Source organism: Delphinus delphis, chromosome 10 (assembly GCF_949987515.2).
Source record: "Delphinus delphis chromosome 10, mDelDel1.2, whole genome shotgun sequence".
NCBI lineage: Eukaryota > Metazoa > Chordata > Mammalia > Artiodactyla > Delphinidae > Delphinus > Delphinus delphis.
Window position 1 is genome coordinate 49,913,557 of NC_082692.2, and position 27,744 is coordinate 49,941,300.

The 27,744-nt window shown below is 38.6% G+C and overlaps 1 protein-coding gene across 3 annotated transcripts in view; it reads left to right on the top strand.

Annotated features, from left to right (window-relative positions):
• RBMS3 (RNA binding motif single stranded interacting protein 3) overlaps positions 1–27,744 on the top strand; it is a 714,611-nt gene that overhangs the window by 665,965 nt on the left and 20,902 nt on the right. For 2 of the 3 annotated variants that reach the window (XM_060022083.1, XM_060022084.1), the window contains exons 13-14: positions 23,472–23,552; positions 26,005–26,136. In XM_060022083.1, the coding sequence (XP_059878066.1) occupies positions 23,472–23,552; positions 26,005–26,136 (213 nt within the window). Of the gene's footprint in view, positions 1–23,471; positions 23,553–26,004; positions 26,137–27,744 lie in introns of those variants that run through there. The other variant, XM_060022086.1, reaches the window with a different exon arrangement.

Consider the following 27,744-nt stretch of genomic DNA (forward strand, 5'->3'; position numbering starts at 1 on the left):
TTTATTCCTACCAAAATTATAATATCATTTCAAAGTCCATTTGCCACCCAAGATATTGCTTATTCTTCTCTCTTTTCTACTAACTAACTTTTATTCATTTTGGTAATGCAGACTATATTACAAACAGTATATTATTTCTTATCAGGCCAGTCTTTTTTTCCCCCACTTGTCTGAACCATGCACTCTGGTGTAATCACTGTGATTTAGCTTTGATAAAATATTGATTGAAAGGCCGTCAGCTACCTGGCCCAAATATGACATATAAAAACTAGAATCATTTCCAATCAAATTTCCTTAAAAATGGAAAACAAAAAGTTGAAAAGACTTTAAACCAATGATGCTCTTTAATTTACATGCAATGGGCATATTTCTGTTGGCAGCAAAACCATGTTGGATTCAGAGTAATGGACTGTGGGTCTCTATAAGACATAAATTTAATTACTTTATGTGCCTGCTCTGAGTCCAGCCGTCTGCCCAAGAGAATCAAATCTGGGAAAGCATAGGACTCCAGATTCAGAGAATGGGCATTGCATTCATAACTGAGCAGTTACTTTAGCAAATTAAATATGCAGAGTTAATAAAAAATAGTTATTGAGATTTTTGAGATGCTTGTTTTGGAAGGGTAAAACCTAGTAGCCAACAAAGACCAAGAACCAACTATAGTCAAGCAAAGTTAGGTTTACTAGCCTGCAGAAACGAGGGAGAAGTTACATCGGGTGAACAATGGAACATCTGAGAAGAGGAAATTTGGAGGGTCTTATTGTAGGATTTGAGCATGCAGTGTGAAGCTTAAGTGATGGTCTTTTCTGCATGGGGTGCTATCAAGAAGTGGTGGGAGGCTTGAAAGATTGGGCGTCTTCTTAAGCATCGTCTAGTAGGTGAGAGGAATGAAGCAGAGCTTCATTGATAAAGATGCAGCAGTCACGTTAGACTGAAAAGGGAGGTGTTTCATTGTTTTTACGTTTGCAAAATGTCCTTCCCTCTGTCTTTTATCTACCCTACTCATGGTGTGTTCTTGTCTGATAATTGTTGATAATCTTAAAATAGTTTAATTGCGAATACTATGACCTGGCTAATAGCTACCCGCTAATTAAAGATAATTTGGAAGATTTCCATAAAATATTTCCTTATCTAAAGGGCAATTATCATGTTGCCTGACAAAAATATAACTGAACATTTAGTGGCCTTGATCAAATGTAAACACAAATGTGGGGTAGGTCAAATGTGGTTTATTAATCACATACATTGAGTGTATATGGAAGGTATTGTGAATGCGAAGGTGAATATACGTACTCAAAGAACATACTATGTCCAGGGCACTGAGCTGAGGGCTTCAAGTGGGTCCATTTGATACATACAGTAGTCACAACCACCCAGTAAGGAAGTTTCTATGTCCTCTACAAATTGATTCTTTATAAGCCTAGCTAGACCCTCACTTACATTTATGCTCCTTTGGCTGTTTAAAACTTTTTGCTCTTCTCAAATGCCAAACACAAGCCCTGCTTTTTATTCTCAGAAAATGGCGACCTCCTCCTTGATGAGAAGATGGAAACCATAATTGATCTGATCTCCCACAAAGGTGTTCTCTTTACTTCAAATGTCTGTTTCTTCATTTCTCCTCTCTTCCTATCCTCCTATAGTTTGTCAGGTCATGGCCCTCTCTTTGTCAATGTTAAATTAACCCTTCCTCCTATATTCTTGCTTTCATCTATTTTTACCTTTTTTTTTCTTTTGGTTTACAGCATTGATTATTCGCTAACCCACATGTGTCTCCTTCATTATATACTTAACCATTGGTGACTTTACTCTGCTTTAAAAAAATGTGTAGATCCTTTCTATCTTGTTTTCATGTTTCTCAGGTGCTGGTCTCAGAGAACTTTACTTTTCTCTGTTTTCTCCCTCAGTGAAGCCATCTACTTCCTCAGCTCTAGCTGTCATAGAGATGACCTCCTTATCTATATTGCTCATCCTGCCTCTGTTTTGAGTTCCACACCTGTGTTTCCAGCCACCTTGTAGGTGCCCCCACCCTTGGATAGCCCCATGGAAGTTCAAACTTCATGTTCACAATTTGTCTCATAATCTTTCCTCCCAATCCAGTTTCTTTTCCAGACCTCCCTAGGGTTTGAGCAAACCTCTATAAATATTATTTCTCTAAGCCAAGATCTTGCAAGGAAAGTGTAGCTATGAGTTTAGGATTGTTATGGTCTTTGACAGTGGTTTGGAGTATAGCTCTTCTTTCTGGGTGAGAGCTATATGATTTAATATTCAACTGAGCTTGGAGTAGAAAGGATAGAAAATCTCTTATTCATTGACAGGTGATTTTTACTCCAGGCAATTGTGCTCAAAACCTCCGAGACGTTTTGGCTCAGTCTACCCACATGCAAGCTTTCTTTTTCTTGTAAATTCTACTTCTACAATATACTTCTACTCTGTCCTTCCCATTCCATTCCCTCACCTCCATCCAGGTTGCACCTTTGTTACCTTTTAATCTTATTATTGCAGTGTTTTCCTAGTGTCAACACCTGGCCCTTTCTTATTTAGCCTTCCCCCAAATACATGAATAAAATTTGACATTAACATTTTTTAAACTTTATTTGCAAGGATATGGTCTTAATATAACAATTGGGAGTACCTTAGTAGGTAACTATCCCTACCATATGATTATTGCCAGAAAGAGGGTACAGATTAGATCTCTGAATCTGAAGTCATTTTTTTAATAGCAAGACTCAAACTTGCCTGCCCAGGATATACTAGAACTACTTCACTACTCAAAGCTGTGGATGGCTTACATAGATTGTTCTACGAAGATGTCGTACTGTAGACTTACAGTGTGATGATGTCTCTGTGTGTATACAGACCTAAAATTTTTCTGAGAAGAATTTAACCTCCAAATAGAGGGGGTTTATTTCATATGGAGTGAGTAGGTTCTCTTAAATTCTTTTTAGCTTCCTTAATTTGACACAATCCATCCAATGCCAAATGTGGCTGATGGTTAAAACATAGGGGTCCATGTGTAACCAGCAGCAAAGAAAGCTACATTCCAAGTCCTTGTCAAGAAGTATAACCATTCCAAAGTCACTGCTATTCCTACCTTTCAGAACCTTGGCTAAGAGAAAATAAAATTTTGGGAGGAGCATTTGGAAAATGTGCAGTATATCCATTCTCCTTGGTTCATCTAAATTATATCCCTGGATTAACCTGCGAAAGCCGTCTTACTTGGATGACTGTGTCCCACTGACCCCCTGAAAAATAGCTTTTCCTAAAGTATGCATTGGCATAATGCCATTCACTTACATTTGAAGGAATGTATGATAAATAGCCCTTGGAAACTTACTTGCTTACTTTAAAGCTGTTGTTCATTAAGATTACATAGTATCTGCTCCTTTCAGACTTATGGGAGAAATATCTCTCTTGCCTCCATATTGGGAATTATTTTTCCATGTATCTGGTTTATTTTCTTACCTAATGAACACAGGGAATCATGTAATTTATTGCTAAATAACTCTGATAAATTTTTAACATCGTTATTGGAGTATAATTGCTTTATAATGGTGTGTTAGTTTCTGCTTTATAACAAAGTGAATTAGCTATACGTATACATATATCCCCATATCTCCCCCATCTTGCGAATCCCTCCCACCCTCCCTATCCCACCCATCTAGGTGGACACAAAGCACCAAGCTGATCTCCCTGTGCTATGCGGCTGCTTCCCACTAGCTATCTATTTTACATTTGGTAGTGTGTATATGTCCATGCCACTCTCTCACTTCTTCCCAGCTTATCCTTCCCCCTCCCTGTGTCCTCAAGTCCATTTTCTACATCTGCGTCTTTATCCCTGTCCTGCCCCTAGGTTCTTCAGAACCATTTTTTTTTATCTCTGATAAATTTTAATGGCATTTATTTTATCAGCCTCGCTGTACTTTCTTTCCCTTTGTCTCATTTTTCTCACTTATTGGTACTACAACACTTTATACAAGTTTGGAAGCTGCCTAAAATCCTTTGGAGAGCAAGGTGAACTATACTTAAATTCTGCGAAGGGAGACTCCTAATATATTATTTTCCCAGTCAAAAGCCACAACACAAAGACCGCAAAAATTAAAGACTCAGTAGCCTGTGTTTGAGTTTGCTGCCGTATAATCCTCAAGCTACTTTAACCAACTGTTATTCCTACTGTCTGCCTCCATAACTGTGTTCTTTCACTGGTCATAATTATTTGTAGTATGTGTTTGGCTGTGAGAACTTTCTTTCTTGCCTTGCTCTTGCTGACTTTCAACCTGGAATTTCTTCCCCGTCACACCTGCAGTTTCTGTTGGTCAGATCTTACCTATCAGTAACGGTGTATCTCTTCCACCAATCTCTTTCTGATTTGCACAGCCAGATGTGATCTCACTTTATTTGGAAAACTCTCAAAGCCCTCTGTGGGCTCCTGTTGTATAGATACTTGTACATTCCTCACCACTCTCTACCCTATTTTTAGTTTGTAGGTCCATGGAGGTTTGGAGGTCAAGGACTGTACTATTCCTATTATTTCTGGTGGCACTAAAGCTCAAATTTTTGATGAAAATAAAACAGTATTTTTTATTGAAGTCTAGTTGATTTACAGTGTTGTATTAATCTCTGCTGTACAGCAAAGTGATTCCGTTATACATAGATATACATTCTTTATATTCTTTTCCATTATGGTTTATCACAGGGTATTGAATATAGTTCCCTGTGCTATACAGTAGGACCTTGTTGTTTATCCATTCTATATGCATTAGTTTGCATCTGCTAGTCCCAAGCTCCCAATCCTTCCTTCCCCCACTCCCCTTTCCCCTTGGCAACCACAAGTCTGTTCTCTATGTCTGTGAGTCTAAAACAGTCCTTAAATAAAGACTCACCCTCAATTAAAGAATTCAGCACTGGCTTTCACTCCAAATCAATGTGGAAGACAAAACGAGGAGACAATACTAAGCTCATCAGATGCCTGCATTTTCTCTAAAAGGTCTAAAAGTTTGGACATTCTCCCCCAGAAAGTTTCTGTAATTAACGGTCATCCATTGCAGGCTTAGCGCAGCATCCATCTGATGGGTTTTGCAGATCCAAGTCTTCACCCACCCTCATCCATTCTCTCTATAGCCACCAGAGCCATCTTTCTACCACACATATGACCGGCCTCCCATCCTTCCACAACCTTCCAAACATCAGCCTCAGTCCTTAGCCCATGTACACAGCCCTTCCTGAGCCTGGCGCCTGCTGCTGCAGACTCACCTCTTACTCCTCCTGTGCTCCAGGCAGAGGGCACTCCTCTCATCTCCCAGGATGGGCCAAGCCACCAGGGTCTTCATATAAGTGAGAGTATGGTAGCTATGAGCAGTCCCTCTGGCTAGAATGCTGTTTCCTCCAAGCTTCAACTTGATGCTTTCTCAGCAGGGATCTGTAGCTGGTTTTGCAGGGCTTGTCTCGATGTTTCCTTCTCCTTAGAAGTCTCCCTCATCCTTCCATCTTGTCCTAGAGTTGCCCATTTTTCTTATTCCCTCAGATCCCTGGGAATATCTCCATCATAAAATTTAATGCACTAAATCATCATTTTCTGCTAAATTACCTTTCTTTCTCTCTAGAGTCAAGAATGTAAACTCCTTTAGAGCAGGGACTACTTCTATTTACCTTATTTCTCTGTGACCCAGTAGTATCAGGGTAGGTGTTTAACAAATATTTGTTTATTGAATAAACAATACCTACTTGTAAGAATGCTGAATGGCAAGAAACACATTGTGTATAACCCTAACCTTAACTTCAAAAGATGAAAATAGCAAGAGGAAAACAGATTTTGAATTCCCAAGAAGTTAGAGAAAAAGTGAAAGGATTTGGAGAAAGCAGAATTACTGAGAGGATCTTTATATGAAATAATTTTAAATATTGGTGGAAATCTACAATGTGTCTGTTAGAACTATAACTATGCTTTATCACTGCCACTTATCTGGAAGGTTTCATTTTGTTAATTGTTTTCCCTAGATAGTCATCACATTTATTTATCTTACCAACATCATTATAATGGATTCCCCAGTCACCTTCTGAAAGTACTTTTATACCCTTTTCATTGTCCAGGTCTCTCATATGGACACCACTGCAAACATACTGGTCTCAGTGACGTAGCATTTTTGCCTCATTTGTGTGTGTGTGTCATTTCTTAAATCAATTCTTCAGTGGCGTGTGTCATGCCTTTTTGCAGATTTTCTGGAAGACATGCATCCAAGTGCCCCACCATCATTGTGAATGGTAATCAGGACAAGTAACGGCCTTTAGCTTTTTTTCATTAATGAAATGGAAAAGCGCCATACCCAATCCATTAGTGACGCACTATTATATTGAGAGCTTACTAAAAAAGGCAGCCAGCCGGTGGACATAAGGCTGTTTTCCCTTAAGTAGGATTTTCAACCAGGATCAAACAAGGCACCCTTTCATCTAGCAGGAAAGTTTGTGCTCTCCTCCCCTTCCTCTTTCTCATTTTGTTTTGTCCCAATTTGTCCTGACAGCCCATAAGGAATTTAACTGTTTTCTAAATGACATTGAAAATTCTTGCAGATTAACAGTTTCATAAAGAAAAAAAAAATCAATGCGTCTTTTGAAAACCTTTCTGTTTGATTGTTTCTGTCTGTGGATTTTAGCTTCCTGAATTTCTTACTCTCAAAGAGATGTTTTCCCCTTGATTTTTTTTTCATTATAAAACTGGATATAAATATAAAATATGTAGCCATTTTGTTTTTTTAAAAATTATTATCATTCTTTTAGCAGTCATGTAGTAAACCCCCCTGTTATTTTCATTCCTTTAGAAAATTGTTTGATTGATGGCCTTGAACTCAGCTAGTTCAGGCCACAGTTGAGGGTTTTTTAATCCCCTAAACTCAATTGAATTATTTTGCCCTTTGCTGATACTTTATAAGGTGTCTGCTTGCTTTAAAGTTTACACCCCTGACATTCGTACTTATCACCCAAGCCACTTAGACTTCAAGTTTATTGGAAGGGCTAATTCCACACGATGCTAAAGTGCACATGTGTGTATACAGTCCAGTTCCTAAAATACCTTTCCTTAGGAATCTCATGAAGAGTGGAATGCAACCACTCAGCCAGAGCAAAGGACGTCAGCCTCACAGGCCTTTTACTACAATTGCTAAGTTATGTGTTACAAAGATGAGTATTGAAGCATGTGATACAACCGATGCATTGAAGCCTGGGGAAGGGCAGTGGGTGACCTTCATCATCTCTTCTGCACCACAATCCACTCCCAGGGACAGAATGAGAAGACGAGAGAACCTTAGAAATACAATTCCCAGGCCCCACACCAGACATACTGAATCCAAAACTGGCCATGGACCCAGCACTATCGTCTTTAATAGCCCTCCAGGTGGTTCTGAGGCACAATCAAGTTTGAGAACCACAGTTGCCAGCCAAGGAGCCAATCACAGGCATGCGTGTGAATGGGGGAAGGAAAAAACACTTAAGACAACGGAGGATTAAATTTATGATAGAATAAAAGTAGAAATGCTTATTATTCTCTATTATTCCAACTTTTTCCTTCCTTCCAGAATTCTATCATATATTGTTGTTGTCTTGTATGATTTCCTTCCTTCTGCTTGATGTGTTTTTAAAGACCAACAGAACTGGACTTAGGTTGGAATCTGAGTAGAGCGGGTCCTTGGGGAGAAAGAGATGAATCCCTAGTTGAATTTACGCTCTACACTCAAAACTATCAGGGTTCATGGCCTGTAATGATATATTTAAGAACTCGCGGGACAAAGAAACCGTGTGAACTGGCACATGGGTGTAGTGTATGTATTCACTAGGGCACGGTTATTTCCCAGGAGATACTTTTAGGATTATTAAGACCCCAAACCAGAATGGGAGCTCAATCCTGTCTCTTAATGTGGAGGGGAGGGAACCAACATTGTTTACAAACATAACAGCAGTAATTCCTGGGTGTGAAGTGCTTATGGTCTTCTTTTCCCCTTTCTATTATATTCATACTCATACTTCATACTTCAGGAAGGTCTTCCTAATGTCAAGAGTTTTCACTCCATTTTTAAAAGGACCAAGGACATATATATTATAATAAGAGTCTTGGTCCTTTTAAAGAACTCATGGCAGCCCATGAGTCCAGGGAAGGACTCATATATTGTCAACAAGCATCTTCTTCCCCAGCACATTCCTTTGAGCCTCTAGTAATTAGGACAGTAACTAAACTGGTCTTTTTTATTTTCCACTGGTATGAAATACAGCTAAGAGGATTACTCCATACTTGGATATTAAAGCTCTTTTTGTAACTGGCAGCATCTAATCCTGATTATTCACTGTTTGTATTTCTAAGATACATAAAACTAGAAACAAAGCTTTCAACTGAGCCCCTAATTTCACACCCAAGTTGACCTTGGCTGTCTACAGACTCACTGTGACTTATGGCTAATGAGGACAGTTGTACTTTTCTCGCCTCCTCTTCACCCTGCCCCCAACCCTTTGCCAGTGCCTGCAGAATCCTGGGTAGAATTGGGAAGAAATTTTATTGGGCATATATTTACTTACCTCCCAGCACCTTTCACAACTGTTTTCAGTTCCTTTGGGGATATATATATTTTTCTGTTTTATTTTCCTTTTCTTAATGCAAGATCCTCCAAGGAAGAATGATAGAAGTTCAGAGTATGTAACATAAATCTATCACTTATACTTAATTAATCTTTTGATCATTTATGTGAATTATAGATTTCCTTGGGGAACATAGTTAAGCATAATTTTCCAAACAGCCCTTAGGGTAGCAGATTTAAATTTTGTAGCATATTGGAATTACCAGGTGAGCATTAAATATTAATGCCCAGGCCACACGCCAGGCCAATTAAATCAGGTTCTCTGTAGGTGGGCCCCAGGCATCAGCATTTTCTTCAAATGGCTCAGGTGATTCCAATGTAAAGCCAAAGTTGAGAACCAGGGTCCTAGAGACTGCACCTCCATCCCATGAGATGTTACTGTATTTAAAAAATTAAAAGTGCTGAGGTCCAGCACTTTTGGGAAGTATAACAAGCTGCATTTGTCTTCTTAGAGATGCTTGTAGGTTCACAATAAATATTTGCAAACTAAAGATGGAAAAGTACTTCAGGGGAAAAAAACAGTGGATATAAAGAAGGAAGGAGGAAAAAGAGAGAAAGGAAACCTCATCTGCAAGAAAAATGAAAATACCTGCTTAGCTTGGTTTATTTTTCAAATTTTTTGACTCAGAGTAAACAAGACTGTGGAACAGCTGTAAAAAATTCCTTGAAAGAGCCTTCCATGGAACATTATTTGGAAGATACTGAATAAAAGAAATCCAGTGCAAAGTCTTTTCTTGCAATGCTCACTAAAAACCTGCAGATATCCAGATTTGTTTCACCCTCGTGAGGTATTTGTATTTAAAGTAACTTACTGAGGTTAGCATACAAGTTCAGAATTTACACAAGGTGTCTGATAGAAACAGGATACTTGGGTCACAGGCAGTAAACAAGATTTAGTTGAGGAAAGTCAATCTCCCCCATATCCACAGAACAAACAAGTTCGATGAATGGTACCTGGAGAGATCCCACATGTAGTAAACACTGGAAAAGTTTGGGAAATCCAATCAGGTAAGAAAATGGAGTGATAGGATAGCAGAAATATGCCAGGATACCTGAGATCTAGTACTTGGTGGCCCATTCAGGGTCAATACAAATAAAGCGATAGTTTGGGACTATTCCAGATCCCTACACTCCATTTGATATTCTCTTCTCTTAGGCTTTTCTAAAAACCTCAGAACTTTATACCCCTGGGGCCTGTCCCATCAACTCTAATCCTATAGTTTCTTCTTCCCTTCATCAAAACTAGCTTCAGTCTTTTTCTCAGGATTCTCCCAGCTCCTTCTTGAGGGCCAGTTACATGGTAAAATACCAGTTTCTGACTGAGTTAACATTTACTCCCAGGGTGGAATTTTAGGCACTGTGGTAGATTATTTCCATTTTAGTTGCAGGGCTGTTGCAGAATGATGGTGGGCATTCTCCATATGAGTTTCCTCAGAAATCTCAAAAAATTCTGCTAATTAGTGTCTCCTAATTAGGAAAAGTTCTTGAGATGCTGTAAATAGTAATGAAAAATATTTAAAGTAATTAGGCAAATTGGATTCGGATAAACATTTGAAAGGCAGCGCCAACTCTCAAATGTCAGAGAAGGCTCTGTAAGCAGTTGAGTTTTATTGACAGAATAAGAGGACCAAATGCCTAGTAGGCAAGGTAACAGAGGCCTGTGCTACCCCTGACCTGCTGTTCTGGGCAGTTCTATCAGAGCTGATGATGTTGTGTATTTTTTAAACTCATTTTCTCATTTGCCTAATTTCCCCTTTCAAATTCATATGACCTCCTCAACCACAAGGAATAATTAAACACTCAGCTCAAAAAGATTTAATTTAAAAATAAATGTATTGATTCATGTACCTGAAAAGCCATAGAGAGAACTGGCTCAAATGATATCTCTAAAGACCTGTTTTCTTTCTACTAAGCTGTGTATCATCTTCACAGCCTCACGTCTGATGAACCCAGCCTACCCGTTCCTCCCCGTCATTGTCAAGGTAGCAATGATGCCCTTACATGCTCACACTTACATGCCAAAGGAAGAGAAAAGGTAATTTCTAGAAGTTTCTACACATACAAAAGAATATTTTCCTCTCCCAGAATTTCTAATAAACATCTTCTCTAGTTTCATTGGTTCTGCGGGGGTTATTTTCATCCATTTCTGGACAGGGGATCAGGGTATACTAACTGTGGAGTCAGTCACATTCTAATTATGTGATTGGGGATGGGGGGGCGGCATAAGAATTCCCAAAGGAAATACAGGTTACATTGGGAAGGGAAAATGGATTTTGAGTGGTTGAAAATAACTGGTCACTGTACCTGCCCTCTTATCATTCTTCCTGCTGCTGTCTAGAATCTATACTTACTATAGACTTGGATTTTTCACTTTTGATCTAGGGTCACGGTTTAGTCATTGATCCCTTTTTTTTAGTTTCTTTTCTTGTTTTATAAATATCCTTTAGATAAGAATTAAGGATATTTGTTAGTAAATTAAAACCCATGTATTTTTATTTTCTATAAGAGTGCCTGAAATTCATCAAGGAGGAGATTGGTTTATATCTGCCACTGTAAGACTCATAACACCTTTTTTTTTTTTTTGCGGTACGCGGGCCTCTCACTGTTGTGGCCTCTCCCGTTGCGGACCACAGGCTCCGAATGCACAGGCTCAGCAGCCATGGCTCACGGGCCCAGCCGCTCCGTGGCACGTGGGATCCTCCCGGACCGGGGCACGAACCCGCGTCCCCTGCATCGGCAGGCAGACTCTCAACCACTGTGCCACCAGGGAAGCCCTCATAACACCTTTTTATTACGTTCCCTTTTTTTTTTAAATAAATGTATTTATTTATTTATTTATTTTTGGCTGTGTTGGGTCTTTGCTGCTGCACACAGGTCCCCTCTAGTTGCGGTGAGCAGGGGCCACTCTCGGTTGTGGTGCGCGGGCTTCTCATCCCAGTGGCCTGTCCTGCTCTGGAGTATGGGCTCCAGGTGCATGGGCTCAGCAGTTGTGCCTCACAGGCCCAGCCACTCCGCGGCATGCGGGATGCCCCCGGACCAGGGCCCAAACCCGCATACCCCTGCATGCGCAGGCGGACTCCCAACCATTGCACCACCAGGGAAGCCCCATTCCTTTTTTTTTAATGTTCTTTCCCATTACAGTTTATCATAGGATATTGAACATATTGATAGTTCTCTGTGCCATACAGTAGGGCTCTGCTAACCCCAACCTCCCACTCCATTCCTCTCCCAACGCCCCCCACCCCCGCCCTTGGCAACCACAAGTCTGTTCTCTATGTCTGTGTGTGTGTTTCTGTTTCATAGATAGGTTCACTTGTGTCATATTTTAGATTCCACATATAAGTGATATCATATGGTATTTCTCTTTCTCTTTCTGACTTTACTTTGTATGCAAATGGCATTATTTCCTTCTTTCCATTGTATATACATACCACATCTTCTTTATCCATTCATCTGTTGATGGACATTAGGTTGTTTCCATGTCTTGGCTATTGTAAATAGTGCTGCTACGAACGTATGTGTGCATGTATCTTTTTGAATTATAGTTTTGTGCAGATATATACCCAGGAGTGGGATTGTTGGATCATATGGTAATTCTATTTTTAGTTTTCTGAGGAACCTCCTCACTGTTTTCCACAGTGGCTGCACCAACTTACATTCCCACCAACAGTGTAGGAGGGTTCCCTTTTCTCCACACCCTCTCCAGCATTTCTTATTTGTACACTTTTTAATGATGGCCATTCTGACTGGTGTGAGGTGGTACCTCACTGTAGTTTTGATTTTCATTTCCCTAACAATTAGCAATGTTGAGCATCTTTTCATGTGCCTAATCTGTATGTCTTCTTTGGAGAAATAAGACTCATAACATCTTAAACATAGTTGGCTTTCATAAATATTTTTTAATGAAATGTGGGAAACACAGTGCCTTGGTCATGAGAAAGAAAAACAGGACCTAAACTCCAGAAAAATCTATAGTTAACATTCTAGGAAAACAGTGTCCATAGTAGCCTGTGAGTTTGTGAAGGAGTGTTCCCAGGCCCTAAACAGAAGCTAACGTCTCCTGGGATATAGAAATCAAGGTCAGATGGTAGGACCAGGCCAAGGAAAATACGGAAATGAAATTAAGAATAGTCTGTATCTATACTGATTTTTCTTTCTGTTTGACCTTTACTGCCTAACTTCTTCTATACCACCACCCTAAAAAGTGCACTTCTAGTCTTCCTGTTTATATTTTTTAATAACCATTGCTTTTATTTCTTTTTGGAACTGCTTCTTAGATGCTTCTCTCAATTATTTCTCCAGTAGATGGAAAATACTAAGATTTGGGGCAACTTTTCAGTCTTTTTGAGTCAACTGTATCCAAGTCTATTTTCTCTGTTTAAGAATGTAACCCAGATGTCACTGGATCCTGAAATACTATGAAACCAGATAAGATTGTCTGGAACCCCCAATTCCATGCCCTTTAGAAGTCCAAGGCTTTCTGAATTATGTATTTACATTTTTGAGACCATATAGTCACCTGTGTCTGCTCTGTCTACTCCACACTGATTCAGATGTAAAATTCACCCTCTTTCCAGTTTTCCCCCCAAAATCCTACTCAGAATAACATTAGGGAAGGCTTGAGTCATGTTCAGTAATGGACATGTAATGGACATGTAAGCAATTTCAGACTGAATATAAAGATTCATCCCTGTGCTTAAAATGCCCTTCAGCGCCCCCCTGCCCCACCATGGGATTCCGCCAGCCCTTCCCCTCCACATGCTCCTGGCCACCTCTCTCCTCCCACTTTCCTCTAGCTTCTCCAGGCTTCCTCCCTCTCCCTCTTTCTCAGAAACACAAGTTCCCTCCATTTATAACTGTCTCTTCATGTACGTTAAGTGTCTGTCACCCATGCCTTAGGAGCCTCTGTTGATACCAAGTATCTTATCAATGTAATTTCCAAGAGAAAGAAATGAACATTTCCTGCCTAAGCTGATTTCTGATCCTGCCAAACTATGAAGATAATGACATTTCCATCTTGTCATAATAATAAAATCAATAAAAATAAAACCAGGGGCTTCCCTGGTGGCGCAGTGGTTGAGAGTCCGCCTGCCGGTGCAGGGGACGTGGGTTCGTGCCCCAGTCCGGGAAGATGCCGCAGAGCAGCTGGGCCCGTGAGCCATGGCCGCTGAGCCTGCGCGTCCGGAGCCTGTGGTCCGCAACGGGAGAGGCCACAACAGTGAGAGGCCCGTGTACCGCAATCAATCAATCAATCAATCAATAAAACCAATAGTAATGACTGTTCCTATCTATTAGGTTGTTAGTATATACCCAGCTCTACGCTAAGAACCTTGTATGCATTATTTGACTAATATGTCTCAAAAAAAAAGCTTTCGAGTATGAATATTTGACTCCATTTTACAACGCACTAAGAGATTTATAGCTACAAATTGAGATTTTTCTTAACCATCATGCTAAACAACTCAAGTCTGCGAGCAGGTGGACTGGGGTAAAGCTGAACATATGTGAGATGGTGCAGTTCACGGTGATTCTTAAGACCTCAATGGGAGTGGGTTGAAATTTACCCCAAGATGATGTCCTTTGTCTATCCATTGTTTGACAGCTGTTATCAAACAAGTTTTTCTTCAATTTTTGTGGCAAAAAGTGGAATCTGGACTCTGGTACCAGAAGGTCTCTTTCCTGCTGGTCCTCCTATCCCTTGCCCTTAACTCTTTACTTTGAACACATCCTTGGAGGCAAGAATGGTAATATCTGTAGCTCAGCAGAAACTCCTCTATTATGCTTTTGTGTTGTCAAAGTTATATATGCTCACATGGATAGGGTAATATTGTTCCAATCTGGTTTTTTTCCCCCTAAATATGTACAGTTCCCAGAATTACTTTTCTCAAATAGCTTTATGCTCTACTTCTGCAGTTTTCAACTTGTTGTTGCTTTATATTTTTTTCCTCCTTATTTAGAACATTACCCCATCTTCCCTGCTTCTCCCCACTTCCTTCTTACCTTCACTTGTTCCCCACCCATCTTAGATCAGTCTCTAATGTGAATATTCTATCTAGTCGAGGTCAGTTTCCACACCTGAAAGTCTCTTGACTCAAAACCAAACGCACACAAAAACTATATGTTTGTTGACTCTTGTAGAGACTGAACTTTGTTTTAAAGGACAATTTAAAGGGCACCCTCAACATTTCCTCTTGTTGACTTTTATTGTCTACTCTAGTTCACTGGAATGGCTAGAATTTATGAAGAGTGGGTCTGAGATGCTTGAGAGGAAATCTTTTGTGTGGAAATGGAATTTACTGTGTGTATGTCAGCCTGAATGAGTGCTTTTTCAGTTTGTCTGAAGTGTCCTCACCTAGCCCAATTTAATGCTTTAGTCACAGACTTAAGTAGAAAACAACAAAGCTTTGAGGCACATTGAGGACTTGTCTATCTTCTTGACAAAATCCCTCCATTCTTTCATTTCCAAAACGAAGAAGAAAACTCTGTTTCCTAGAGGAAAGATCAAGCGAGCCTTGAGAGGCTGAGGGTGTTAGTTGTTGGCCTGTGTGTTCATGTAAGTTTCTGAAAGTGCTATCCAGGTAATAGGTCAGTCAGGTCATTTGTTAAAGTGATTTTTTCTTCTTGAAGCTTGCAGATTTAGAGGCAGATTTAAGTAAATGTTGATTTGACCTCAACAGCCTCTCTCATTTGAAGAGGTCATTACTTTACAGAGACTCTTAATTCTTTGCAATAATAATAAGCAAAAATAATAGAGAATGTTAAGAAACAAAAAGGATGGTATAAACAGACAGGAAATTTAAATACAACAAGGGAAGACTAACAAGAAAGTAATAATACAGTAGACCAACTTAATCTGTTCCTGGATACTGTGGTAAATGTAAAATTGGCAATAATGAATAATATTAAATAAAATAAATAAAATAAATAAAATAAAATTAAATAGCTTTATATATGTCAGATAATAAAGGAGAAAGGAACTATCCAGGACATCCAGTGGGTTGGTAATGAAATCTGTTTTTTCTGGGCTCTATCAGGTCCTATTGCCTAACCCCTGCTTTAAGACTGTAGTTTATGTTTACTTAGTATTTGGCACATACTAGGGGCTCAATACAGTTTTACTGAATGTTGCTAATTATTGGAACTTTACAGTAGAGCACTGTCACCTCTCAGTTTCCTTAATTTCTCACTTCTGGTGATCTTTTCTTTTTATGCCTTCCATTTCTTTTTCTTGTCTTAGTGCACTGCCTAGAATCTCTAAACAATGTTAGAAGAGATGATACTGAACATCTTTATCTTATTCCAAAATTCAAATAGAAAGCATTCAGTGTGTCACCATTAACTGTGAGGTTAGCTGTAAATTTTTTGTTTACAGACTTCTATTCCTAGTTTCCATCTACTCCTAGTGTGCCAAGACATTTCCTCATATGCAGACATTAGATTTTATAAAAGATATTTTAAGTCATTACAATGATCATATAATTTTCTTTATGGTGAATTATGTTGATTGACTTCCAAATATTAAACCTACCTTGCAATCCTGAAATAAATTCTACTTGAACATTATATATATTATATATATTATTATATATTTATATATAATATTATAATATACATATATATCTCACTGAGTTGATAAAGTTTATTTCCTACACTATTTAGGAAGCTTTTATAAATATTCATGAAAGACATTGGGCTGTAGTTTTTGTAGTTTTCTCTTCTCGTAATGTCCCTTTCAAATTTTGATATAAAGAATATGCTACTTCATAAGATGAGTTGAGAAGTGTTCCTTCTTTAGTACTCTCTGGAAGAATGTATACAAGATTGCTATTATTTACTCCTTAAATGTTTGGAAAATTCACCAGAGAAGCCAGTTGAAGCTGAAGATTTTATTTTGGGAAGGTTTTGGATTCTGAATTTATTTTTTTTAGTAAATATAGACTATGCAGATTTTTTTTTTTTTTTTGCGGTACGCGGGCCTCTCACTGTCGTGGCCTCTCCTGTTGCGGAGCACAGGCTCCGGACGCGCAGGCTCAGCAGCCATGGCTCACGGGCGTAGCCACCCCGCAGCATGTGGGATCTTCCCGGACCGGGGCACGAACCCATGTCCCTTGCATCGGCAGGCGGGCTCTCAACCACTGCGCCACCAGGGAAGCCCTATACAGATTTTTTATCTCTTTTTGCATCCATTTTACTAAATTTTGCTATTCAGCAAATTTGTGTATTTTATCTAAGTTGTCAAATGTATTGACATAATTTTACTCATAATATTCTTTTACTATCTTTTCTACTTACCTCCCCTCTCTACTAAGCCCAAGGAGTCTTTAATTCCTGCTACTCCACTGTGAATATGCTTTCATAGTTGCCTCCATTCTAATTCCTAGTTTTATCTGACTTACTTTTATCTCCTGAGTGGTCTTTGTGGTTCATGGAATCTCTCTTATCTTTCTCTGTATTTCATGTTACCCATCACAGAAAAATTGAGGAGAGGGTAGGAAGGAATTCATGATATCTATATGGAGTTGTTTCAAGTTCAAATTTTAAGACATAGTTCCTTTTTATTATTATTATTATTTACTTATTGGCTGTGTTGGATCTTCATTGCTGTGTGCGGGCTTTCTCTAGTTGCGGTGAGTGGGGGCTACTCTTCATTGCGGTGCACGGGCTTTTCATTGTCGTGGCTTCTCTTGCTGCAGAGCACGGGCTGTAGGTGTGTAGGCTTCAGTAGTTGTGGCACGTGTGCTCAGTAGTTGTGGCTTGCGGGCTCTAGAGCTCAGGCTCAGTAGTTGTGGCACACGGGCTTAGTTGCTCCGTGGCATGTGGGATCTTCCCGGGCCAGGGCACCAACCTGTGTGCCTTGCATTGGTAGGCAGATTCTTAACCACTGCACTACCAGGGAAGCCCTGAAATAGATTCTTAATCAGCTAAATTTCCATAGTATTATGTTTTATTTTTATTGCTACCACGTGATCTGTGCACATGCTCAAACTTAATGGGCTTTGGTTTTTTCCCATACATTCGTGAAAATTGCTTTTTCTGCACAGTTGAAGGATTCCATAGACTGTGATCCTGTGGGAATGACAACTTCTCCCTATATTGCAGTGGGTGAGGTTTTGTAAATTTCCAGTCTAAGATCAACCTCCAAGATTCTTCTTTGTTCCTCTCTTTGCTGTATGGCAGCAACAAATAGGCCTCAACCCCGAATATAATGACGACAATCTGTATTTTTTTTTAACAGTTTAATGCACACCTCTCTGAGCTATGTTTAGCACTATTCTGGTGAGCTGTATAGGATAACATAGGCTACATACTCCTAAAAATTCTGGGCTCCCCTTTCTATCAAGCCTACTAACTGGTCTTCTTCCCTTTTCAGGTGCTTTTACTCTAGTAGGTGAAGTCTATGCTGCTATCTATATTCACATCTACCTACACTTTAGGGATAATTATTTCATCACTCATAGATGTCTACTTTGTTATTTCTGCATTAGTACCTTAAAAAGTAAATAGGCCATAAATTAGCACTAACATAAACCATTATGAAAGCCTACACTATTACTATTATGGGGGTATCCACTTACTCTCCAACATTTCATTGGCAGGAGTGGAAGAATATAGGAAGAACTGAGCAGTAGAGGTCCAAGTAGAAGTTCAGCCCTAGTGCCCTAGTGGGGGCACTCTTTCCTTTCAACGAGACCCTCTTCAGCTCTATTCTTCTCTATGGATGGTCTCTCATCCACTGAGTGACATGGAGACTTAGAAGGCATTCTTAGAATTATACTCCAGGCAGCTGTTACTACTTAGCCAATGTAAACATGTGAAATGATACTAATTTGCCGCCCCAAGTACACCAACCTCTCCCTAGCTCTGAGATGACAGAATTTTGCAAATCCAAGAAATAGAATCCTCAAAACCCCAGAATACCCCTACCTAAGGTAACTCTGTGGCCTCCTCCTGAGCCGCTTACCAGATACTGATGAATCATAATTCAGGTTGTTCCCTATACCCACAAGTTTCCTTTATGAAAGGAAAGTTTGTATCAGATGGAACTCATAGTAATCCACACTGCATGCTATTAGCATCATCCAGCACAATTTCTGCTTCCTCTGCTCAACTTCCTTTCCTATATCCTTCTCAGTGACTTTCTGGGTTTGACAGGACCTGGACAACTACTCTTGCTGAAATTTGTTAAACCGATTTTTGAATGTTATAGCAAGGACTAGACGCACCAATTTAAAACCTACGTAGTATAACAATAACTCCAAATGAACAAGTTTGATCAATTATTTTATTTTACGAAATTCCAAGAATTGAAATGTGGGGATTTCCTTGCCACTCCTTTGCTCTACAGATAAATAAAAGGAAAAGTTTGCTCAAGGGAAATATATAAAACGTTTTTTATTTGTTTTGCTTTGGTGGGGGAAGAGAAAGTAAATCAGGAACTAAAAATTTGGAGTTTTCACCTTCTGTTTCTTCAGAAATAATCAATGAGTCCACAGTAACAGAAACAGTTTGTTCTAAATTAAATAGACAAAAACACAATTCCTCTCCAACTTCACCATTTTTTTTCTCTCTTCATGTAACTGTCTTGGTGATGCAGTGTCTAGACTTCTTGGAAGAAGTGATGGAGTCTGGAATTTATTCTGTGGGTTTGAAAATGGCTATCTGCGTCTCCTACATACTTCTATGTGAAAATCCAGTGCTTTCAGAATATGTAAAAATCATTGAATTGTTTACCAAAAAAGAAAACTTATCCATGAATATCAAAACTTTAAGCTGCCACCAACGGGGAAATATTATACGGATTTATCCATTTTATCTACATCATCTTATTGTAATATGGGTCCCATCAGCCATTATATCCCCCCACAATGCAAAATAATGTGTACTCATGAAAGAATTATGGAAGACATTTTCTAGCTTTTGAGAAAAACCAGTAAGATAAATTAGCTTAAAGGACAGAAATCCATTCTTGTTTTGCTTTTAATAAGTAATTCACAGAAATTTATCAACTCAAAGGGCAGATTTTTTTTATATCACAGGTCCTTCTTTAGGTTTTTGTCATTTATTAGCTGGATGAAAAGAAAGCAATCTTAGGCACTGAGATCTAAACCATGTTTGTACAGCCTGCATTATTAAGTCTGACTGTAGTTTATCTTTGCTCTTAAGGAAATCATACTGTATGCTTAGAGAAAGTTCAGAGTTATTTGTCACCAATTACCTAAAGCTGAGAGTTGATCTTACACATAGCTGTAGCCATTTCTTGTAAGTTCTTGTGCGTTATTTTACAAGGCTGTCAATTCTTGAGGCTTTACCCTAGAAAATATATGTCTACCACAGAAAAGTTTCATTGCAAACGTTTATCGAGAGATAATAACCTTACGGGGTATAAAACACCATAGCATTGACTTGTTTAAAATAAGCCTATCCCTAATTTTGAAACAACATTCTCCAGCTCTATTAGATTTTCTGTGACACCAAAAAAAAAAAAAAAAAAAGAAGAGCAGCCAGAAGGGCGTTTTTTTTTTTTAATTAAAAAATACACATACACAACACATTGAACTGAGCTGACCTCATTTATACTATAAAATCTCCATTAGTTCTGAAGAGTAGCATAAAGTTAAATTATAAAATAAGTTAAACACAAGGGGTAGCCTTTCCAGAAGAAAATGAGGTATTCTGAGTATATAGTGAAAATTTTAAAATCTATGGAAATTAAATGACAATAAAATGTTTAAACCAAGGCATTATTATCCTATATTTAATTGAAACTCCAATTATTAAAGTCTATTATTTTTTTAAAAGTTGATATTATTTTGCATGGTAATGATCATAAAAGCTCTTAGGACCTTAGTTATTTTATTTCAAGGGTACTGAAGTAGACTGAATCTTGTGTCAACAGAACTGGAGTTATTCCAGTATATCTCAGTTTCTCAGTCTGTAAAATGGGTGAGCCATATTGCCTAACTCACAGCATTGTTCTGAAGAGATAACTCTGAATTTATGCTATAAGCAGTTCAGTTTGGGCCACTTTCACAACTTCATTGAATGCCACAGAAGGTATGAAGATTTACTGATTTTACTGAACAGAACACAGATGGGGTTTTGAATAACTCAGAGTCATTTCAAGAAGCTTAGCTAAGAATGACACAAAATGCTTTTCATTAACTACACTGCTTGAGAACTCTAGTTTGACAAGGGAGGTCTAAAACTGAGGTGGATTCTCATGAGAAGTCGTGAACGGTGCTACGTGTGGCCCCAGCCCACGTCCCTAAATCTAGTTCACAGAAAGGTCTCCTTAGCGATGCAGACCATGGAGCAGGGGTGGGTCGAGCCATGTCCAGTGACATTGTCTTATGTCGAGGAAGGACACGCACACTCACTGATGACGATTGCAAAGTTTGAAATTACTAACTCAGGAATAGAAAATACTCAGATCAGTGAGGGAGCATCCTTTTACTGGTGTATTATACATCTTGAAAAACCATGACCAAAGGGGAGAAGGTGAGCCACAAGAGCATTAACTCTGTTGGTGAAGACACATTCCCACTTGCTACAGATCTACTAGGATTTTTGATATTCAATTAAAGAAACCTTTTTCAAAGTATATTCTTGAGAGTACTAGTTTTAAGCAAAATCAGTAGGTGCTACCAAAAACAGTTTTAGAAACACTGATTTAAAATCTCCTTTAAATAGGCTTCTGTAAAACCTGATTTCTCAGAGTTTTAAAATTCTATCTCTATAGCAAAGAGGATACATTGTGCAGCATTGCTCTGGAACACAGAAAGCTTTTTTCTCAGTTGAGCTAACATTTTAAAAAAATACATTGTAGGGAATACTAAATTAAGGGATGTTTAAAACCTATATGACATGTCTGAAATGGCCAAGAAACTGTTATCTCCAATATACTTTCTAGAGCAATTTTGTTGGCAAAGCAGACACCTGCCATGGGTACTAGATATGAAATAATATTTGCTGAAATGTGACTCCAGAGTTCTGTACTTATTTGAAAAATTGATAGCAGTTGGATACCTGAATAATCATTGTCTGCTTAAGGACACAGGGTAATGATGAGCAGAGGGGGCTAAAGTATTTGTTTAAAGGTTATACAAACACTTTATAGGGGTGGGGAAATTGATATCTATAGAGAACTCAGAATTATTGACAGCTAAGAGGCATACAAGATTTGTAATTGGAAATGGAAGGCTTTCTTCTTGTGTCCTTTTATTCAGCCATTGAACAATTATTTACCAGGTACCAGGCATTGTGTGGAGTGTTGGAAGATGCAGGAGACATCTAACACTTGGTCCATGCCTTTAGAGAGATGAGAGTCTGGACAATTTTAATAGAAGAGTGATGAACACTCTGGGAACACAGAGGATGGGGCACAGAAACCTCTGCTAATTTTCAACTATGAAGCTAAGTTAGTAATACCCCCAATCCTTGCAAACAACTGCCCTTGGTACACATTACAAGGCTGTTTTTGTACACATAGGAATTGCACACAGTTGTTATCAGCAGTAACACATGGATTACAGGCAGCGGTTTGGTTTGTTTGATTTAGTGTTGTTTCACTAAGGCTGTCTCTGTTTTTAGCAAATAGATGTAGTAAGACAGTGCTTAGTTTAGGATGGAGAAGCACTTATCCCAGAGTTGCTTTATTGCTATATTTCTCTATGAATAGTAAACAGCAACAACATCTGATGAACCAATCTCCATTCAGATATTTCCCTTGATTCAGAATTATCATGCCTCTTGGATACTGAAAGTACCGATCAATGCACAACATTGTAATTTAGGTTTTGCCTATTTATGCATGGCCTTAATACATGAACTCAGCAAATTTAGAAGAATACAGAATTATGGGCTTGTAGTTTTCCATAAAAAGTGTTCCTCTAAAGCTTTGTGTATTGAGAAACCTTGTTTTCATTAGATGGTTCTGGTTCTGAAATTTTGTGATGTTCAAGTTTAGAAACTCAGAAATACAGTTGATTTCATAGAAGATTCCATTCTCAAAGAGTAGAACTTTGACTTTTCAGGGGGTATGTGTATTACAAATAGGAATATGGGTCATGCTTTTTGCTTATGGTGGTGGGCATATAATTTTTCTGGGGCTTCCGTTTTTCGTTGCCAAAATACATGTTATCCCCAACACATATTTTACTGACTACTACAATGTAGTGAAGAATGATTGGACTGTTGTATTGTTCATCTGGATGAAGAAAATTTGGAGAATTAAAGGAGTGGAAAAGGAAATACAGTGAAATGAACATGGAATAGGGGGAAGGAAGAAAAGCAACTTCAACACTATCTGGAACACTCTATTTCCTTCATATATAAAAAAGTGATCAAATGACAAAAATGATAACATTTACCTATTCTGATTGTTGCTAGATAAGTATTTCTTACATTATTCCTCTCTTTTACGTTAGTTAGAAAAGAAATTATTATTCACAATATAATGATTCATTCATTCAACAAATAATCTGTTGAGAGCCTACTATGTGCTAGCAATAAAATGGAGAAAAAAACAGACGTCATGCCTGCCCTCCTGGCATTTGTGTTTTAGATGTGAAAGTGAAATGTTTGGGAGCTGATGTAGAATATTCAAAAGGACAAAGTGAGGGGATGCGGTGAATTAACTTTTACTGACATCGGGGAGGTGGGCTGCTGTTGGTACTGAATCAGTAAGCGATGACTATTCTATGCTGATAGGAACTGCAATATTTTTGGTCAAAATAAAGTTTAAGTTTCATCATGCATTGGTGGGGGGCCACACATCGAAAGCAGTCTTATGTGATAACACTTTTCTCACTGGTTGCACGCCCAAGTTCACCTGCATTTTTCTTTGATTCCCTCTAGTATATGACTGCCGCCGCTCCTATGCAAGGGACCTACATTCCCCAGTACACGCCTGTGCCTCCGACAGCTGTTTCCATTGAAGTAAGTCTGTCTCTTCTTACAGAACAAGGTTAGGGCAGATAAATCTCAGCCACATGCACTGGGGTCCACCATAACCCCCAAAATCCTTATTTGTGATTTTTGTGCTACTTGAAAATTTGAAGTTGCAAACTCACTCTGTGAAAGTATGTACTTTACTTGAACATACCTATGTTTTGCTTTGCATATGACATAAGCAAAATTTGGTATCCAGGTCTGAGAGGAGTGCCATTTTTATGTTTAGAGAAAAGATCAGAGATCAAATAACTACCTCATCAAATGTTAGCCACAAACACTCAGAAAGAGGAAGGCAAACATGTGCAGCTATTTGAATGAGCTAGTTCTCTGATGCCTTGTTTCTCCAGTAGTGGTCCCTAGACCAGCATTATCAGTATCACCTGAGAGCCTGTTAGCAATGCATATTTTCAGACCTCACCCAGATTTACTGAATCAGAGTTTGCATTTTAACAAGATCCCTTAAGGATCAAGGTGCACATTAAAAGTTGAGAGGGACTGGATTAGAGAACTGGTTGTCAAACTTTTCTGCATATCAAAATTATTTTAAAACTTAATACTTTAAAAAATTGTGATGCCTAGGTCCTATTGCCAGAGAGTCTGATGGGGTCTAGGGTGTGGACTGGATACCAGGATTTTTAAAAGATGCTAGGTGATTCTAATGTGTACCAAAGATGAAGAACCACTGCTCTTGCCAATGAACCTTGACAGGACTGTGGCATCCTACAGACAAGAGAGAAAAACTTCTACCACTCATATTGCTATGGATACTGTGAAAGATAAAGTCATATTTTCCTTACTGGAAGCTTTGTCCCTTCCTCCTCTCTTTTCATTGGGCTGACTCCATTTCCTCTACACATTATCTTACTGGACAGAGCCAGCAAGATACATAGGAAAGGAGTGGGGCATAGGACTATGTGGATGGTGGTAAGACACTTAGAGGTGTATACTTCTCTCTGGTTCTAACCATTATTGTTTCTTGCCCCCCCTTCCCCTTCTCCTGATGCGCATTTGCCATTATGGTCACAGTGCATTTCATCCATCAGTTGGGACTCCTCTGGAGTTCATGCCATTGCTACTCCATGAGTTGGCCAACCAACTCATGTTGGTACCACTCATTGTGGGAGACCACCATGACTCTTCCAACCTCTGGAGCCACAGAGATTGGGTGAGATCTTTACAGACCAAATTAGATCTTTTGAAATGTTTGTTTGTTTGTTTGTTTTTAGTGTGTGACAAATATTTGCTCGTACCAGGGTTTGGGAAGCACAGACATTTAAGAGGACAGTGTCCTGTCACTTAGGAAACCAAGGAGGTCCAATTCTTGGAGGACCAGACCTATGGTCCCCAAGGAATGTTTCAGTATTAAAGAAGTTTTAATTGGCTTTTCAGAATTTCAAGAATATGTGATTAAAATGTATGTTCTTTGCTATATTTAGCTATCAAAACCCATCTAGGCCATAAGAAAATTATGAATCTAGACATTATAGGTGACTTTAAGCATAAATCTCTGCCACATATCCACATTTCTCTATCTCTGGACCAAATGTGTGTGCTTATCTACAGAATCTGAGCTATTTGAGGACTATAAAATAAGGAGACACATTTGACAGTGTTGTTTAGTGGGAACAGTCTAATTATAGTTAAATCTGGGATTTAAAAAGAAATATTTCACTAAGAATTATATAAGTATACCCTGATATATTGCCTTGAATTTGTGCTTATAAAGGAAAGCACTGATTCATTTTCTATGTAAAAACACGCATTGAAAATTCACCAGTATCCACACAAATCAGTGTGGTGGGAGGTTCATCAAAATGCATAACATCAAATAGTATATTAGGAAAAAAAAAAGATTGAATTCATAAAGGAAGAATTTTCAGATTCTGAGGAACAATTTCAGGGAGCTTTTGTTAGGGATAGGGAGTTGACCAAAAACCTATATCCCTGCAGAAGCCCAAGGCTATAATATAAGTAAAACCAGGAGAATGTATTCAGATAGATTCCCTCCTTAGGACTACTAACTACCAAACCTCTCTCGGAACCAAACATATTCTGAATGATGACCAACTCAAGAAATCCATTCTTGTTGGCAAAAGCCATTCAAATGGTAAGGGGAGGAGCGAATCAAAATTAAGGATGCTTGTTTCTTTCTTCTTCTGAAACTTCTAAATGAATTCCAGTTCACATCAAGGAAAATGAAAATAAATAAATAAAACAAATCAAATTGCTTAAGGGAGACACTGCTTAACAGTGTCCTTTAAAAGAATTCTAAACTTGGATGTAGATTTTTATGAAGGTCAAAGTCCATTGTTTTGCCAGATCATAGAGACAGGGTAGACTACTTTATTCCCAGGAAAATGGGATGCCCTACAGTCCGTCTGCAAGAAGCCCTTTTGCTAAAGCCAATAAGACTTTTGTGTTCTTATTGCCTCCATAGGGTGTTGTTGCTGATACCTCTCCCCAGACAGTGGCACCTTCATCCCAGGACACAAGTGGTCAGCAGCAGCAGATAGCAGTGGACACATCCAACGAGCATGCATCCGCATATTCTTACCAACAGTCTAAGTAAGTTCAAGCCATACTAAACTCTTTCCCTCCAGGTCAGCCATCTGGACATTATTCTCTTATGTGGCATCTGCTATCTTTTGCTGCAGTACAGACCATCCCTAACTTAGTGACAAACATATATTTAGTTCATTATTCTGTGGGTTAGAATTTGGGCTGACCTCAGGTGAATGGTTCTTCTGATATTGACTGGACTTGCTTGAGCATGTGGGCATAGCTCCTGGGCATCTTCACAGTTCTGCTTCTGGGTGTTAGTTGTCTGATGGTTGAGTGATGGACACCAATGAGCCATGTATTGCTGACCCTCTAGCAGGCTTATTCCCATGGAAGTCTCAGAATTCAGAGAACAGCAAGAGAAGATGCCCAAATGACCAGCATTTTTTGAATTCCGTTTATGACTCATTTGCTATTGTCCCATAGGTCAAACGCAAGTCATGTGACCAAGCCCAGAGTTAATGTAGGAATTCACTACCAAAAGGCTTGGATACAGAGAGGGGCATCATAGACATTGTTACCAAAAAAAATTCTACCACACGTATTTTTTGAAAACCTCCAGTATTCACACTTGAAACTGGATAGTGTGTCTGCATTTTGGTCTCAGTGACTTCATTCTTAAATGAAGACAGTAACACTCCCCTGGCAAGGGTGCTTCAAACTCACCCAGTAAAACAGTTTATGAAAAAGAGTATTGTTAAATATAAAACAACATGGAGTACAGTCTTATTGAGGAATTAAGTGGCAAAGCAAAAGTCAGGGAGTCAGAATTACTACTGAAAAATCCTTAAAACACTGAGAGAGCAAAGTTCAGTTAGCTTTGTGTTGAGTAATTATGGAGATTAAAATTTGAAAGGTTTTGATTGAAACCAAAGGAATTAACAAAAGTTCAGTCTATATACAGATGTCTTGTCATGCTAACTATTTTACTTTATAGGTAACAGTCAAAGCCCTGCTGAATAGAAAATTTCCAAAAGACTCTTCCTGTTTGCAGAGTGCTGTTCCATTTCTTGATCATCAGTTTTCTTCATCTCAATACACATTTAGAGATTTGTTTGTTGTTGAAAGATTGATAATGATAATGGAGTCTTCAGTATGTGCTTTAACTTCTAAAGTCAGTCCTCCAAATTAAATATGCTAGAACATGACTTAACCTTACAAATACAAGGTATTATTATTACTATTATTATTATCATTACTGCTACTACTACTACTACTATCATTATTACTATTACACAATAACTTTCAGGAAATATCTGTAGTGAATAAGGCATTTTTGTTTTTTATTTGTAAGTTTTTTAATTTTTATTTTATATTGGAGTTTAGTTGATTAAAAATGTTGTGTTAGTTTCAGGTGTACAGCAAAATGATTCACTTATACATATACATGTATCTATTCTTTTTTCAAATTCTTTTCCATTTAGGTTATTACAGAATATTGAGCAGAGTTCCCTGTGCTATACAGTAGGTCCTTGTTTGTTACCTATTTTAAATATAATAGTGTGTATATGTCAATCCCAAACCCCCAATTTAGCCCTGCCCCCCCCACTTTTCCCCTTTGGTAACCATAGGTTTGTTTTCTAAGTCTGTGAGTCTGTTTATGTTTTGTAAATAAGTT